The sequence below is a fragment of the Muscardinus avellanarius genome (genome assembly GCF_963383645.1).
Source record: "Muscardinus avellanarius genome assembly, chromosome: 4".
In the NCBI taxonomy this organism is placed as follows: Eukaryota; Metazoa; Chordata; class Mammalia; order Rodentia; family Gliridae; genus Muscardinus; species Muscardinus avellanarius.
This window is the reverse complement of record NC_137789.1, coordinates 129,060,170-129,076,498: the sequence shown is the minus strand read 5'-3', so window position 1 is coordinate 129,076,498 and position 16,329 is coordinate 129,060,170. Positions and strand designations below refer to the sequence as shown.

Sequence of the window (16,329 nt, the reverse complement as noted above, 5' to 3'; positions counted from 1 at the left end):
TTGCATCCTCAGGCCAGGGAGGGCTTTGTGAGTCCGGATGCCTGGGCCAGGCCAGGGTGGGGTTTCTCCACTGTGTGCCAAGGGATTATGGCGTGGGAAATGGGGCATGAGCCCAAACCCGGTAAGAGGCACAACAGCAAAGGCTTTACCTGGCAAGGAAGCTGATCAGGATCTGAGCTTCCTGGTCCAGGCTGTGCTAGTACACACACCATTAAGCCACCAGGCACTCAGTAAACTGAACTTAACCCTCCCAAAATTTTACCTGCCCCACTTGTTTGTGATGGCCATACTGTGCGATTGCCTCTTGGGCAAATTAGTATTATTGGTGTCTTGAGGGCTCCTTGAGACACTTGCAATGCCCAAGATGATGATAAAATTAATAAAGTATTTCTGTCTGCCAGGTTTGGCTAAGCACTTCACAAGTTTTGTATTACTTGATTCTCACTAAGATATAAGGCAGGCACTCTTATTATTTTTACAGGTTAGGAAGCTGAGCCTTGGGTAACATTAGATCATTGGTCCAGGGCCAAGCAGCTAGGACAGGGCAGAGCTGGGGTTCCAATCCAGGCAGCCTGGTTCTGCAATCATCACCTGCACACTAGGGAGGCTCCGTGGCACACTGTGGAACCAGCCGTGACGGGCACTGTCACGTTTCAGTCTGGGTGATTGTCGGCAAGGCTGACTTTCTGAGTATGATGCTGTGAGCCCGTGGGCCAGTGCGGATGGGAGGGATGCCATCAGATACCCTCGCCACATGGTGCTTTTCTCCTTATCCGGCCTCTATGGGCCAAGATAGGTCAGTCTTGTTTTTCCTGGGCGTTATCTGAAGGCTGTGGAGGGCGGGGTGGATCACAGGAGATCTCAGCTGCAGGAGCCAACACAGATGCTTGGCTTCTAATTCAGCCCCACGTGGCCTCAGGCAGGTTTTGCAACCTCTCTTAGGCCCAGTCTTCTCAGCTATAGAGATGATAATAATACACATGGTAAGAATATACTTTTATGACTTAGCCTAGCAGCCAGCACATAGGAATCCATTACTATCACCCTAGTTTTCATTTGACTCATTTATTAGTTCATACTTTTACTACCACATGGAATGCAAATGTTAAACACCATCAAATACAAAGATAAGGGGCGGGGCACGCCTAATGGGGCCCGGGTCGCGGGACTCTGGGCCCCTGCCGAACTGCGCGTAGCACGCCAGACCCCTGGAGAAACCGGACCCAGTAAGACGCTGGGTTCTGGGCGGGGGTCGCAGGCTGGGCACGCTAGATGGGGCCCGGGTCGCGGGACTCTGGGCCCCTGCCGAACTGCGCGTAGCACGCCAGACCCCTGGAGAAACCAGACCCAGTAAGACGCTGGGTTCTGGGCAGGGGTCGCGGGCTGGGCACGCCAGATGGGGCCCGGGTCGCGGGACTCTGGGCCCCAGGCAGAACTGCGCGTAGCACGCCAGACCCCTGGAGAAACCAGGCCCAGTAAGACGCTGGGTTCTGGGCAGGGGTTGCGCGCGGCGCACAAAAGCCGGGGCCTGGGTCGCGGGACCCTGGGCCCCGGGCCGAACTGCGCGTAGCACGCCAGACCCCTGGAGAAACCAGGCCCAGTAAGACGCTGGGTTCTGGGTGGGGGTCGCGGGCGGGGCAAGCCTAATGGGGCCCGGGTCGCGGGACTCTGGGCCCCTGCCGAACTGCGCGTAGCACGCCAGACCCCTGGAGAAACCGGACCCAGTAAGACGCTGGGTTCTGGGCGGGGGTCGCGGGCTGGGCACGCCAGATGGGGCCCGGGTCGCGGGACTCTGGGCCCCTGCCGAACTGCGCGTAGCACGCCAGACCCCTGGAGAAACCGGACCCAGTAAGACGCTGGGTTCTGGGCGGGGGTCGCGGGCTGGGCACGCCAGATGGGGCCCGGGTCGCAGGACTCTGGGCCCCTGCCGAACTGCGCGTAGCACGCCAGACCCCTGGAGAAACCAGACCCAGTAAGACGCTGGGTTCTGGGCGGGGGTCGCGGACTGGGCACGCCAGATGGGGCCCGGGTCGCGGGACTCTGGGTCCCGGCCGAACTGCGAGTAGCACGCCAGACCCCTGGAGAAACCGGGCCCAGAACAGAAAAAGATAAAGAAAAATATCGGAGAGGTGGTAAGAAAGCCGTTATGGATGCCAGGACACTGGAGATGCAGACAAAACTTATCTAAATGCACTGGAACTTATGGAAAAATTCGCCGTGAAAGAGGACTGCTATTTCTCTATATTGTTAAGAATCTCAGACATCACATATAAGGAGAGAGTTTAGCGGAGACCAAGGAGAAATGCGGTGTTGAAAGAGTTCTTCGCGATGGTGGTGGAGACTTGTATTCAGGAGAAGCAGAAACCGGATCTTACCAACTTTATTTTTTTGGAGAAATTACACTAAATGTCGAATGCTACCATCACGCATGCTTAGTAACACTGGACAACTTTCAGAGTGGAAAAAGAGCCTGGGAAGGATTTGAAACGGTGGAGGCAGTGACAATGCCAGTGGCCAATATTCGGGGGAGACAGAGATCTGATACATTACAACTGGAACCTTTGAAATAATAACCACAGAGACAGTGATCGGAACCTGCTGAGGGGTTAGGCGGGCGCTGGGGCCAGTGGCCGACATCTGAGCTTGCTGTGAGGCAAGGCCACTACTGAGGCCTCCGTGGCCGGGATTGGAACCTGCAGAGGGGTTAGACCGATGCTGGGGCCAGCGAGGCCGGCATTGGAGCCTGCCATGATGCAAGGCTTGTGCTAGGGCCTCCGAGGTCGGGTCTGGAACTTGCTGAGGGGTTAGGCCGGTGCTGGGGTCAGCGAGGCCGGCATCGGAGCCTGCCGTGAGGCAAGGCCAGTGTTGGGGCCCCCGAGGACGGGACCGGAGCCTGCTGAGGGGTTAGGCCGGTGCTGGGGCCAGCGAGGCTGGCATCAGAGCCTGCCATGAGGCAAGGCCGGTACTTGGGCCTCCGAGGCCAGGATAAGAGCCTGCCGAGGGGTTAGGCCGGTGCTGGGGCCTCCGAGGCCAGGATAAGAGCCTGCTGAGGGATTAGGCCGGTGCTGGGGCCAGCGAGGCCGGCATTGGAGCCTGCCTTGAGGCATGACCAGTGCTGGGGCCTCCGAGGCCGGGATCGGAGCCTGCCGAGGGGTTAGGCCGCTGCTGGGGCCAGTGAGGCCGGCATCGGAGCCTGCCTTGAGGCAAGGCCGGTACTGGGGCCTCCGAGGCCAGGACAAGAGCTTGCCGAGGGGTTAGGCCGGTGCTGGGGCCAGCGAGGCCGGCATCGGAGCCTGCCGTGAGGCATGACCAGTGCTGGGGCCGCTGAGGCCGGGATCGGAGCCTGCCGAGGGGTTAGGCCGCTGCTGGGGCCAGCGAGGCCGGCATCGGAGCCTGCCTTGAGGCAAGGCCGGTACTGGGGCCTCTGAGGCCGGGATCGGAGCCTGCCAAGGGGTTAGGCCGCTGCTGGGGCCAGCGAGGCCGGCATCGGAGCCTGCCGTGAGGCAAGGCCGGTACTGGGGCCTCCGAGGCCAGGATAAGAGCCTGCCGAGGGGTTAGGCCGGTGCTGGGGCCAGCGAGGCCGGCATCGGAGCCTGCCGTGAGGCATGACCAGTGCTGGGGCCGCTGAGGCCGGGATCGGAACCTGCCGAGGGGTTAGGCCGCTGCTGGGGCCAGCGAGGCCGGCATCGGAGCCTGCCGTGAGGCAAGGCCGGTACTGGGGCCTCTGAGGCCGGGATCGGAGCCTGCCAAGGGGTTAGGCCGCTGCTGGGGCCAGTGAGGCCGGCATCGGAGCCTGCCGTGAGGAAAGGCCGGTACTGGGGCCTCCGAGGCCAGGATAAGAGCCTGCTGAGGGGTTAGGCCGGTGCTGGGGCCAGCGAGGCCGGCATCGGAGCCTGCCTTGAGGCAAGGCCGGTACTGGGGCCTCCGAGGCCAGGATAAGAGCCTGCCGAGGGATTAGGCCGGTGCTGGGGCCAGCGAGGCCGGCATCGGAGCCTGCCGTGAGGCAAGGCCGGTACTGGGGACTCCGAGGCCAGGATAAGAGCTTGCCGAGGGGTTAGGCCGCTGCTGGGGCCAACGAGGCCGGCAGCGGAGCCTGCCGTGAGGCATGACCAGTGCTGGGGCCTCCGAGGCCGGGATCGGAGCATGCCGCGGGGTTAGGCCGGTGCTGGGGCCAGCGAGGCCGGCATCGGAGCCTGCCATGAGGCAAGGCCGGTACTGGGGCCTCCGAGGCCAGGATAAGAGTCTGCCAAGGGGTTAGGCCGGTGCTGGGGCCAGCGAGGCCGGCATCGGAGCCTGCCTTGAGGCATGACCAGTGCTGGGGCCTCCGAGGCCGGGATCGGAGCCTGCCGAGGGGTTAGGCCGCTGCTGGGGCCAGCGAGGCCGGCATCGGAGCCTGCCGTGAGGCAAGGCCGGTACTGGGGCCTCTGAGGCCGGGATCGGAGCCTGCCGAGGGGTTAGGCCGCTGCTGGGGCCAGTGAGGCCGGCATCGGAGCCTGCCGTGAGGCAAGGCCGGTACTGGTGCCTCCGAGGCCAGGATAAGAGCTTGCCGAGGGGTTAGGCCGGTGCTGGGGCCAACAAGGCCGGCAGCGGAGCCTGCCGTGAGGCATGACCAGTGCTGGGGCCTCCGAGGCCGGGATCGGAGCCTGCCGAGGGGTTAGGCCGGTGCTGGGGCCAGCGAGGCCGGCATCGGAGCCTGCCGTGAGGCAAGGCCGGTACTGGGGCCTCCGAGGCCAGGATAAGAGCCTGCCAAGGGGTTAGGCCGGTGCTGGGGCCAGCGAGGCCGGCATCGGAGCCTGCCTTGAGGCATGACCAGTGCTGGGGCCTCTGAGGCCGGGATCGGAGCCTGCCGAGGGGTTAGGCCGCTGCTGCGTCCAGCGAGGCCAGCATCGGAGCCTGCCGTGAGGCAAGGCCGGTACTGGGGCCTCCGAGGCCAGGATAAGAGCCTGCTGAGGGGTCAGGCCAGTGCTGGGGCCAGTGAGGCCGGCATCGGAGCCTGCCTTGAGGCAAGGCCGGTACTGGGGCCTCGAGGCCAGGATAAGAACCTGCCGAGGGATTAGGCCGGTGCTGGGGCCAGCGAGGCCGGCATCGGAGCCTGCCATGAGGCAAGGCCGGTACTGGGGCCTCCGAGGCCAGGATAAGAGCTTGCCGAGGGGTTAGGCCGGTGCTGGGGCCAACGAGGCCGGCAGCGGAGCCTGCCGTGAGGCATGACCAGTGCTGGGGCCTCCGAGGCCGGGATCGGAGCATGCCGAGGGGTTAGGCCGGTGCTGGGGCCAGCGAGGCCGGCATCGGAGCCTGCCGTGAGGCAAGGCCGGTACTGGGGCCTCCGAGGCCAGGATAAGAGTCTGCCAAGGGGTTAGGCCGGTGCTGGGGCCAACGAGGCCGGCATCGGAGCCTGCCTTGAGGCATGACCAGTGCTGGGGCCTCCGAGGCCGGGATCGGAGCCGGCCGAGGGGTTAGGCCGCTGCTGGGGCCAGCGAGGCCGGCATCGGAGCCTGCCGTGAGGCAAGGCCGGTACTGGGGCCTCCGAGGCCAGGACAAGAGCCTGCCGAGGGGTTAGGCCGGTGCTGGGGCCAGCGAGGCCGGCATCGGAGCCTGCCTTGAGGCATGACCAGTGCTGGGGCCTCTGAGGCCGGGATTGGAGCCTGCCGAGGGGTTAGGCCGCTGCTGGGGCCAGCGAGGCCGGCATCGGAGCCTGCCTTGAGGCAAGGCCGGTACTGGGGCCACTGAGGCCGGGATCGGAGCCTGCCGAGGGGTTAGGCCACTGCTGGGGCCAGCGAGGCCGGCATCGGAGCCTGCCGTGAGGCAAGGCCGGTACTGGGGCCTCCGAGGCCAGGACAAGAGCCTGCCGAGGGGTTAGGCCGGTGCTGGGGCCAGCGAGGCCGGCATCGGAGCCTGCCTTGAGGCATGACCAGTGCTGGGGCCTCTGAGGCCGGGATTGGAGCCTGCCGAGGGGTTAGGCCGCTGCTGGGGCCAGCGAGGCCGGCATCGGAGCCTGCCTTGAGGCAAGGCCGGTACTGGGGCCTCTGAGGCCGGGATCGGAGCCTGCCGAGGGGTTAGGCCACTGCTGGGGCCAGTGAGGCCGGCATCGGAGCCTGCCGTGAGGCAAGGCCGGTACTGGGGCCTCCGAGGCAAGGATAAGAGCCTGCTGAGGGGTTAGGCTTGTGCTGGGGCCAGCGAGGCCGGCATCGGAGCCTGCCTTGAGGCAAGGCCGGTACTGGGGCCTCGAGGCCAGGATAAGAGCCTGCCGAGGGGTTAGGCCGGTGCTGGGGCCAGTGAGGCCGGCATCGGAGCCTGCCGTGAGGCATTACCAGTGTTGGGGCCTCCGAGGCCGGGACTGGAATCCTGCCAAGGGGTTAGACTGGTGCAGGGGCCAATGGCCAGCATCGGAGCCTGGCGTGAGGCAAGTTCACTCCTGCGGCCTCCAAGGTCGGGACCAAAGCCAGCTTAGTGGTTTGACCGGTGCAGGGGCCAGCGAGACCAGAACTGGGGCCTCCCATGAGGCAAGGCCGCTGCGTGAGCCAGCGAGGTCTGGATCAGTCCACTGAGTAGCCAGGGCACTACTGGGACCATCAAGAGTGGGATTGGTACTTGCAACGCAGCATGCACAGAGAAATATCACAGAAAATATAAATCAGACGCTTCCCTTAATCAGCAATAACTAGGAGGAAATGGGCAACAGGAAGAGGTTGAGCTATAGAAAGGGCCCTATAGTGAAGCAACTAATGTGACCAATCAGAGGGTATGTAATACTGGAGGACGGAGCCTCTTTAAAATGCAGGAGGTACATAAACAAATGTATCAAAGTAAATCACCAAAGAAGTGTGGGATGGAGGGAGGGGGAGGGAATGGGACGGGGGCTGCAGGAGGGCTAATTGGATGATGTGTGCTTGTATATCCTCTCAAGTCTTGTACTCCAATGTGATTGATATATGACTACAATGCACCAATTTAAAAAATAAATTAATTAAAAAAAAAAAAAAAAAACAAATACAAAGATAAATAAGCCTTGCTGCAGTCTCGAGGGAAGAAAAGCAACTTAATGATAGCACAGCGCGAATGAAGTGCTCATAAGACACCGGCGACACATAGGTGAGCTCAGAGAAAAGGGCTAGAGGGTATGACCAGAGGCTCTGGGAGACCCAGAGAGAAGGACAGGGGCTCCCAACGGGGAAGGGCAGTGGTGGGGGGTGGCACGAGCTGAGCAGAGCCCACTGCAGGAGCAAGCTGTCCACTCCTCCCTGAGTGGGCATGGAGGGCTGCAGCCGGAGAAGGCCGACCGAGTGCTGGGAGCCGCTTCTGGATGCGCGGCCGCAGAACCTCGGCTATACTCCGCGGGAGTCACTGACCGTTCTTGAGAACAGGAACAACACGATCCAACATGTTCTCTTTGTTTAAAAAGAACAACTAGAAACAGTAGGACGATGAGGTGGAGAAGAAAAACAACAGAGACAGGGGAACTAGTTTGAGGGCTGCTGCCAGCGCGCTCACTGGTGACTGAGTAGGGAGGGCACGAAGGCGCTGGCATGCCCGCATGGTCTAGAGGTTTCTAGTGAAGCAGCTGAAGACATCTTGCCTTTTTAAGTGGGCAGGCTGGAGCTGCCTGCTGAGACTCATGCATGTGCTTTCTGTGTCTCTCCTGCCATTTCAGAGAGCCCTGCCGACCAAGAGGATCAGTGGTCAGACGACTTTGTAAGTATTTGCTCCCGGGACCACAGGACACCAGAGCCCTGCAAAAGGGACTTGTGTCTGAATTCCACGCTGGTGGTCAGCTGCCCTTTATGGGGGGAGGGGAGAGGGCAGCTCTGGAGAGGTCACCTATAGGCAAGGTGTCAGCAGTCCCCTTGTGGCTAAGGAGACCCAGCATGCGCCACGCCCAAGCTAAGAGCTGTACCTGTGCTACCTGATTTAGTTCTCACCATAGCCCTAATGAGACGGTGGGGTCCTATTGCCCATGTTCAGGGCTGGTAGTGAGCAGTCAGCACAGCACAGATAATCTGCCTACAGGTTGGTAAGTGTCTCTGGCCTAAATTCCACAGAGTTCCATCCTGGTCCCTGCACAGAAGCCCAAACAAACCAACTAGTTAATTTCTGGCACAGCAAGGTGCCTCCAAGTGACCTGAAATTCCAAATTCAAGCCCAGGCCCTCAGATCTCACAACAAGGCTCTCTCCCACCGAGGAGCTTGCTGTGGCAGGAGAACATTAGCAGAGCCCCAAGAATCACTTAGTAAGAGAGGGGGGCCTGGCCGTGAAGACCTGGTGGGCAGTGTACCAGAGTGAACGCAGCCTCTTTGAGGTGGCTTCGCAATTGCTGGGCCCCTGCAGCCGCTTCTCTCTCGGGCTGAGTCTTATGGGGGACAAGACATTCTAAAACCGTTTCTTCACAAAAAATCACCTTTCACTTTTATCAAATCCATCCAGAATGCTAGCCTGCTCCAAGGCCTCCACACCCCCACTTCATGGATAAGTAAACTGAGGCCAACAGAAAGGAGGAAATGAATTTCCCACTGTCAGTAACTCAGTGGCCAGAGAGGTAGAAATCTAGACCACAGACCTCCAGTCCAGCCCCCAGGGCAGACCTGAGCCCAGCTCCGGGCTGTGTGCGCCACCTGGAGTTTATACAGTCCTGGGACACACCAGTTCCTCCTTCTTCGACTGCAGAAAAAGAAAATAATAAGGGGAAGAGGAGAGTTCCCAGCCAGTCATTGGGGCCTGGAGCTCCTCCCCGGACCCAGGGGCAGCTGATCTCAGAAGCCTGACAGCTGCGCCCCCTGCTGGCTGCATTACAGAGCTACAGCTGCCGCCCAGGAGAGTAGCTGGCTGGTCCCCATACAGAGGAGGGAGAAGAAAACGGGAACTCCCAGGCAGGACAAAAAGAGCACAGTGAGGACATAGAAAACACAAAGAAAAATCAGCCCCGAGAGGAGGGAATGACTTTCCCCAAAGTCAAACAGCCAAACTTAGGGCACCAGCTATAACGTATTGAGTAAGCATTCCCTCACCATTATTTTTAGCAGCACACATAGGATGAAATCCAGGCGTGTCCCTAAAGACTCCAGGTCTGCCTGATAAAAGTGCAGGTGGATGGAGACGGGCCAAAAAGCAGGTGCTTCATCCGTTCATTGGAAAGCCACAGGTATAGATCCCGCGCTGCGGCAGGAGGTGGTAGGATTGAACGCAGAGGTCAAAGACCTCTTGTACCTACCCTACGTCAAGTCTTTCCTCCTTATTAATGTATGCATACGTGGTACATACATATTCCATCTCTGTAAAATGTGCACAAGAAGCTAGAACACTGCATGCTGTGATTTTAGAACACACCAATGTATTTTAATGAGGATTTAGAATTTATGTTGTTTTTTTTTTTTAGCTGAGGATGAAACCCAAGGCCTTGGGCATATTCTAGGCCAGTGCTCTACCACTAAGCTACATCTCTAGCTAGAAGTGTGTGTGTGTGTGTGTGTGTGTGTGTGTGTGTGTGTGTGTGTGTGTGATACTGGGGATAGAACCCAGGGACATTCTATCTCTGAGTTTTATGCCAGCCCCATTCTTTTATTTTGAAACAGCGTCTTCCTAAGTTGCAGAGGGCCTCACTAAGTTGTTGAGGCTGGCTGCGAACATCGGATCCTCCTGTCTCAGCCTCCCAAGTTCTAGGATTATAAGTGTACACCACCATGCCCAGCTTACAATTTGTATTTAAAAAAAAAAAAAGAAAGAGAATGGGCTCTGAATGCTTTGCAAACCCCACCCCCAGACATACACATCCAATTACCAATTCTGCTTTAAAAAGCAATAATAACAAACCCTCATCCCCTCAAAGATATCTGTGTTACTTGGGAGGCTGAGACAGGAGGATCGCACAGGTTCGAAGTCAGCCTCAGCTACTTAGTGAGGCCCTCTGCAACTTAGTGAGACCCTGTTTCCAAATAAAGTATAAAATAGGTCTGGGAGCATCTCCATGCAGAGTTTCAAGCCCATTAAGGAAACCAGGGGCACAGGATGCCGCAGTGGTGGAGGCAGTGTGTGGAGGGTGCAGGTCTGGCTCACACCCTACTTTGCTTCACCAGCTGCCTCGGTTGCAAGTCCGTCTCCCTGGGCCTTGGCTTCCCCGTCGCTACACTAGGGAACCACTCCCAGCTCCTCACGTAGGAAGTGTCCTGGTGGTTAGGCAGCACAGACTGGGATGCTGAGCATGGTGTCTACATTTGCAGGACAGTGACTATGAAAATCCAGACGAGCACTCTGACTCGGAGATGTATGTGATGCCCGCCGAGGAGAACGGGGATGACAGCTACGAGCCACCTCCGGCTGGGCAGGAGACCAGGACAGTCCACCCAGCCCTGCCCTTTGCCAGGGGCGAGTATGTGGGTGAGGACTCTCCCAGGGGCGCCCACGGGGAGGGAGGGAGATGAATCTGGCTGCAGCCCGAGGGCCCTGCCTGGCCCAGGCTCACACAACAAGCAGGGACCCCAGGTGTTCGTGGCTGGAACCCAAGCAGTAAAGCTTTCCCATTTTAGGGGAGGGTATCTTTCCTAAATCAGGAATTGAAAACTGGCAAAAAAAAAAAAAAAAAAAAAAAGTTGATAAAGCACATCCCCAGCCCCTGTCCTGATTTCCGTGAGAAATCAATCCTGCGATTAGGCCCCACTTCTTTTACGGCTTCCTGAGCAAGGGTTCTAGACTTTTACTTGAGAAGTCAATACAAACCATTGATGGCCTTAAGGGCCCCAGTATCCACTGAGCCAGCCCTCCACCCCATCAGACAGCCCCAAGCCACAGTGAGTGGGGTGGGGAGGGACGGTGGGGAGCTCTAGGCCGGGAATTAACCTTGTAGGTCCAATGGGCATGGCTCCAGTTCAGCCTTGTGGGTGAGGTATGCCTGTTATTGTCCATCAAGAAGGAATTTATGAGGCAGGCATGGTGACACATGCTTGTAATTCAAACATTCAGGAGGGTGAGACCAAAGGATTGGGGTTCTCAGACAGCCTCAGATACTTAGTGAGGCCCTTCACGACTCAGTGACACCTTGTTTCAAAATTGAAAAGACTAAAAATAGGGCTGAGGGCGTAGCTCGGAGGTAGAATGTCCCTGTGTTCCATCCCCAGTACCACAAGAAAAAAAGAAGGAACTTATATTCCAGGCTTAGCAGGTGACTATGTTCCCCAAAGGTGAGGAGAGCCAGTGTTTCCATGGTGTCAGCTCAGCAGTACTAACCTTTGTTCAGAGCATCCTTCCCGTAAAGGCCTCCACGCCTGATCCCACGGCCACTAACTGCCTCTTTACGTTGCACAGTTTATGTGCTGAGCACCTGCTCTGTGCCAGGCCACGCTGAGCACTGAGCACTTGGAAGCAGGAAAGACAGCACACTCTCGGGGTCTTTGTCATTTACAGTTTTAGTGCTTTGCAGCCATGGCCTCCTTCACTCTCTGGATAATCTTGGCAAAGAGGGATTCATCTTTGCTTTGTAAAGGAAGGAGAGCTTGGAGAGGAAAATTAATGGGCCAAGGTTCTGTAATTGGCAGAACTGGGATGTGAGCTGGGCTACTTGGCTTTCAAAGCCGGTGTGCTCTGCTACCCTGCCCGTGCCCTGCCCACTGGACTTGTAAAAGACCTTGTTAAACCATTACAATGATCCTGAGAGAGAGGAGCTGCGTTAGGCCACTTTGGAGACCAGGAAACCACAGTTCGGGTGGTTAAGTGGCTTATTTGGTGGCACACTCATCAAAGCCTGTCTTCTATGTTTTGCTAAATCTGATGGGCTTAAACATTGCATAGGGCTGGGAGTGTAGCTTGGAGGTAGAAAGCCCCTGAGTTCAATTCCTAGTAACACACACACATACACACACGCACGTACACACGTGCGAGTGCACACAAGAAACAAAATGAACAAAAGAAAGAGAAGAAATCTAAGTAAACTCCAAGAAATACAAATAAAACTTTATAGGAGCAGAAAAGTGGATGCCCCAGTGCCTGCGCACAGGACATGAGAACTTCATCACCTCCTTCAGCAAGGAAGAAGAAGGGCAGAGGGCAGAGGGCAGGAGCAGGCACCGGCAGGAGGGCAGGAGCGGGACTGTGACCCTCAAGCACAGCTGCACCGTCTACCTGGCCGGGAGCAAGCAGAGGAAGCTGGTGATGCAGTGCAGGCCACTGTTAGCAACTGTGCTGTCCCCGGGATGGGAAGCACACCAGGCTTTTCCTATGCTCAGGGTTTCCCAAAATGTACCAGTCCAAAACAAAGCCCGGAGCACAGCATCAGCTCGTAGGCTGGAGTACCTGGCCCGCATCACGTGACATGGTGACATTACCTCTAGTTATAAGGCAGACACACCCCACCTTCTGCTTTCATTGTGGTCTCTCTAATCCCCACACTAACTCCCTGAGGTGCATCTCATGACCTTTGGTTTAAAATGAGGAAGTGAAGTCCAGAGACCGTGGATGACCAGCCCACAGGAGCAAGTGAGCGGCAGAGCCAGGGACAGAGCCCACACCCACTGAGCTTTCCTTGACACCTGCTGACATGGAAGGTCCCAGACGAAGGGAACCTCCGGGCTCTCTGTGAATCGAGGGGACGTATTGAGGAAAGGAGCATCTAGGTTGATCCAGATGAGCGGTTGCCACTTGGAATAACCTGGAGAACTTTTTAACCTATAATGCCCCTCAGTGGTTCTAATATGTAAACAGGGGAGAGAGTTGCACCCCCTTAGGTCCCAGTGCTGCTCTGTCCACTGAGTTGGGCCATCACCTGCTCCTCTGTAGCTTCCACGCTCCCCTGGGTGGATTTGCAGTAAGAACACACTCCTGGATTTTATCCTCTGCAAGTCAACAGAATTGAAACTTTTCACCTGACATTTCATTTTGCTTTTTTTGTGTAGTACTGGGGATTGAACCCAGGGGCATTCTACTTCCAACCTACACTACCCCCAGCCCTTTTTTGTTATTTTGTTTTAAAACAGGGTCTCACTAGATTGCTGAGAGTCTTGCTATGTTGCTGAGGCTGCCCTCAAACCTGCCATCCTCCTGTCTCAGGCTCCCAAATTCTGGGATTACAAGTGTGTGCCACCATGTCCGGCTCACTCGGCTCTTGTAAGGAAGGTCCTGTTGAGCATATATTAGCTGCATAGATGTCAGTGGCCTTATGTCCTCTAGATCTGCCTGGTTTCCATTCAAGAAATAACCCCAAGCCTCTCTGGTGCTTTCTTCTTGTTTGTTCAAGACAATCGGTCAAGCCAGAGGCAGTCTCCACCCAGCAGCAAGTCCCTTCCCAGTAAGCCCACGTGGCCTTCGGCGAAAGCAAGGCTGGCCTCCACTCTGCTGGCCCCGACTTCCCTGCAGAAGCCTCAGGTCCCACCCAAACCCAGAGACCTCCTTGAGGATGAGGTAAAGCACATCTGCCCTGAAGGTTTCGAGGATTCGAGGGGTGGAGGGAGGTGGAGGCCAGTCTGGCCCTCCGCAGGCCTTCCTTCTTCCAGGCCCTGCTCCTTGACCACCTGCTCCAGTCCTCCAATGCTGTTCTGAACGGGTTTTGTTTTCTCTAAAAACAACACATCTTCATTTTCTTTCTTTCTACTGGATCTGTACCCTTCCCATCGTCCGCCCCCCTTTCCCCCTCCACTTGGTTTCCTGTGCATCTTCTCTTTTCCCCAGAAGCTATCCTTTTTTCCTTTGGTGATATTGGGGTTGGACTCAGGGATGTTTTACTTCTGAGCTACACCCCTAGCACTTTTTATTTTTTGTTTTTTGTTTTGAAACAGGGTCTTGCTGGGTTGCTAAGAGTCTCTATGTTGTGTTGAGCCTGTCCTTGAATCTGTAGTCCTCCTGTGTCAGCCTCCCAAGTGCTGTGATTTTAGACATGAACCACCCCACTCATAAGCTCATAAGATGTTCCTCCCCTGGCTCTGTTCTCTGCTGCTCCTCTGCCCTGTTCCTGCTTTGGTTTCTTTCCTCCACCTTCTTGTCTCTCTGCACTTCCACTTTCTTCTCTTCGGGTGCAGAGGGGTGACATGGGACATCTCATGGGGACCCCTCATCTGTAGGGACAGCCATGTCCCTGCACAGCCACAGAGGAGCCGATCCCCACTTTCCACTTCTCACTCCCCACCCTGGCACCCAGAGACCCCAAGGGGTTACCTCATCACCTCCCCCTGTCGACGCCTACCTTTTCTGAGTCTTACTTCCTATGGAATTGTTGCCTCTTGAAAATAAACACGTGAACTCATTCCAGCTGGTACAGTCATGGCTGCTAAAGCCTAATGTGTTAGAGGTACTTGCATTTTTAATAAGAACAAAGACAAGCTCTCAAGTATATCCATTAGGACAATCCTGCAAGTATAATAGTGAGAAACAATGTTTGTTTGTTTGTTTGTTTGTTTGTTTGTTTGTTGGCCATAAGTGTTCAGTTTTTGTTTCTCCTGGTATCATTCTTGGCTATCCACCAAGGCAGAGAGTAAAAAACATTTTTAACATCTGTTGACTTCATTTTTGTCTTATCAATAGAAAAATCACTCTATTCCTACATTTATGGTCAGTTGCTTATTGACAAGGTGCCAAGACAGTTCCATAGAGAAAGAATAACTTTTGTAAACAAGGAGTGCTAGGAAAACAGTATAGCCAATAAAAACACAAACAATAAATACAGCAAAACAGATAAAACAGACTTCGAAATTTAAAACTTTCATGCCACCAACAATACCATCAAAAAATAAAAAGATAATCTACAGAATGGGAGAAAAAATTCAAATCACATATCTGATAAAGGACTTATATCTAGAACACATAAAGAACTCTTATAACTCAACAATAAAAAGCAAGCAACCTGACTAAAATAGACATCTCTCCAAAGATATACAAATGGCCTATAAGTACATAAAAGATGCCTAATATCATTGGTCATGAAGGAAAAGCAAATTAAAACCATAGGAGATGCCACTTCAAACTCATGACAGTGCCTACACTACAAAAGGCAGACCAATTGGCTGTGGTAGTACATTCCTATAATCTCAATATTTGGGAGGTTGAGATAGGAGGATCACAGGTTCAAGCTTCATCAACTTCATGAGACCCTGTTTCCAGATAAAAATAAAATATGGCTGAGGGTGTGTCTTAGAGGTAAAATACCCCTGGGTTCAATCCCTAGAGCATACACACATACACACACACACACACACACACACACACACGCACACGCACACACACACCAGACAATAACAAGTATTGGTGAGTATATGGAGAAACCAGAACCATCACACCATGATGGTGGGTTGGAAAATGGTTCTGCCACTTAGGAAAGCAGCTTGGCAGTCCCTTAGACTGTTAACAGCAGAGCTACCACAAAACCCAACAATCTCACCACAAGTATATTCCTAAGAGAGAAAGAATATCTACACAAAAATGTGTGCATAATTGTTTATAGCAGCATTATTCATAACACCTCCAAAGTGGAAATAACCGACAGATAAACAAAATGTGGCATATTCATATAGTAGAATATTATTTGGCCCTAAAAAGTAATTACGAAGCAATACATATTATCTAATACATATTATCCAATATGGAGAAGTCTTGAAAACATCGTGCTAAGTAAAAGAAGTCACAAAAGACTGTGTGTTGCATGCTTTCATTTATAGGCAATGTCTGGAATGAGCAAATCTGTAGAGACAGAAAGTAGATCAATGATTGGCTAGGTTAGGGGAGGGAGTAGATGGGAAAATGACTAATGAGTGCAAGGGCTTGGGGGGAGTGATAAAAAATGTTCTAAAAGTAGATGCTGGTGATAAGAACAAAACTCTGTGAATCAAACTCTGTGGGTTCCACATCCATAGATTCAACCAACTGTGCACAGAGAGCTTTTTTTTTTTTTTTGCAAAACTGTGCCTCTACTGAACAAGTTCAGATTTTTCTTGTCATTATTCCCTAAACAATGCAACAACTCTCTACATAGAATTTAACTCATATTGGGTTTTCAAGTGACCTAGAGACTATTTACAGTCTATAAGATGATACACACTGATTATACGCAAATACTGTCCTTTTGGGAAGGGGGGTCTGGGGATGGAACCCAGGGGCATTCGACCTCCAGGCTACACCCCCTGCCCTATTTTTTATTCTTTAATTTGAAACAGGGTCTCACTAAGTTACGGATGGCCTCGCTAAGTAGCTGGGGCTGTCCGCAAACCTCCATCCTCCGGTCTCAGCCTCCTGAATGCTGGGATTACAAGCGTGCGCCACCACGCCCGGCTTACTGCCCATTTTATAGAAAGAATTTCAATATCCATGGATGGGGAAGTCCTGGGAACAGTCCTTGCAGACAATGAGGGATGATTATTCACCAA

At 54.8% G+C, this 16,329-nt stretch overlaps 1 protein-coding gene across 5 annotated transcripts in view; it reads left to right on the top strand.

Moving 5' to 3' along the window:
• The window catches only part of BLNK (B cell linker), a gene marked incomplete at both ends in the record, with an annotated part of 67,690 nt that overhangs the window by 28,838 nt on the left and 22,523 nt on the right, over nucleotides 1-16,329 (top strand). For 4 of the 5 annotated variants that reach the window (XM_080695077.1, XM_080695075.1, XM_080695076.1 and 1 more), the window contains 3 exons: nucleotides 7,649-7,689; nucleotides 10,210-10,366; nucleotides 13,215-13,378. In XM_080695077.1, coding sequence (XP_080551203.1) covers nucleotides 7,649-7,689; nucleotides 10,210-10,366; nucleotides 13,215-13,378 — 362 coding nt within the window. The remainder of the gene's footprint in view (nucleotides 1-7,648; nucleotides 7,690-10,209; nucleotides 10,367-13,214; nucleotides 13,379-16,329) is intronic. The other variant, XM_080695078.1, reaches the window with a different exon arrangement.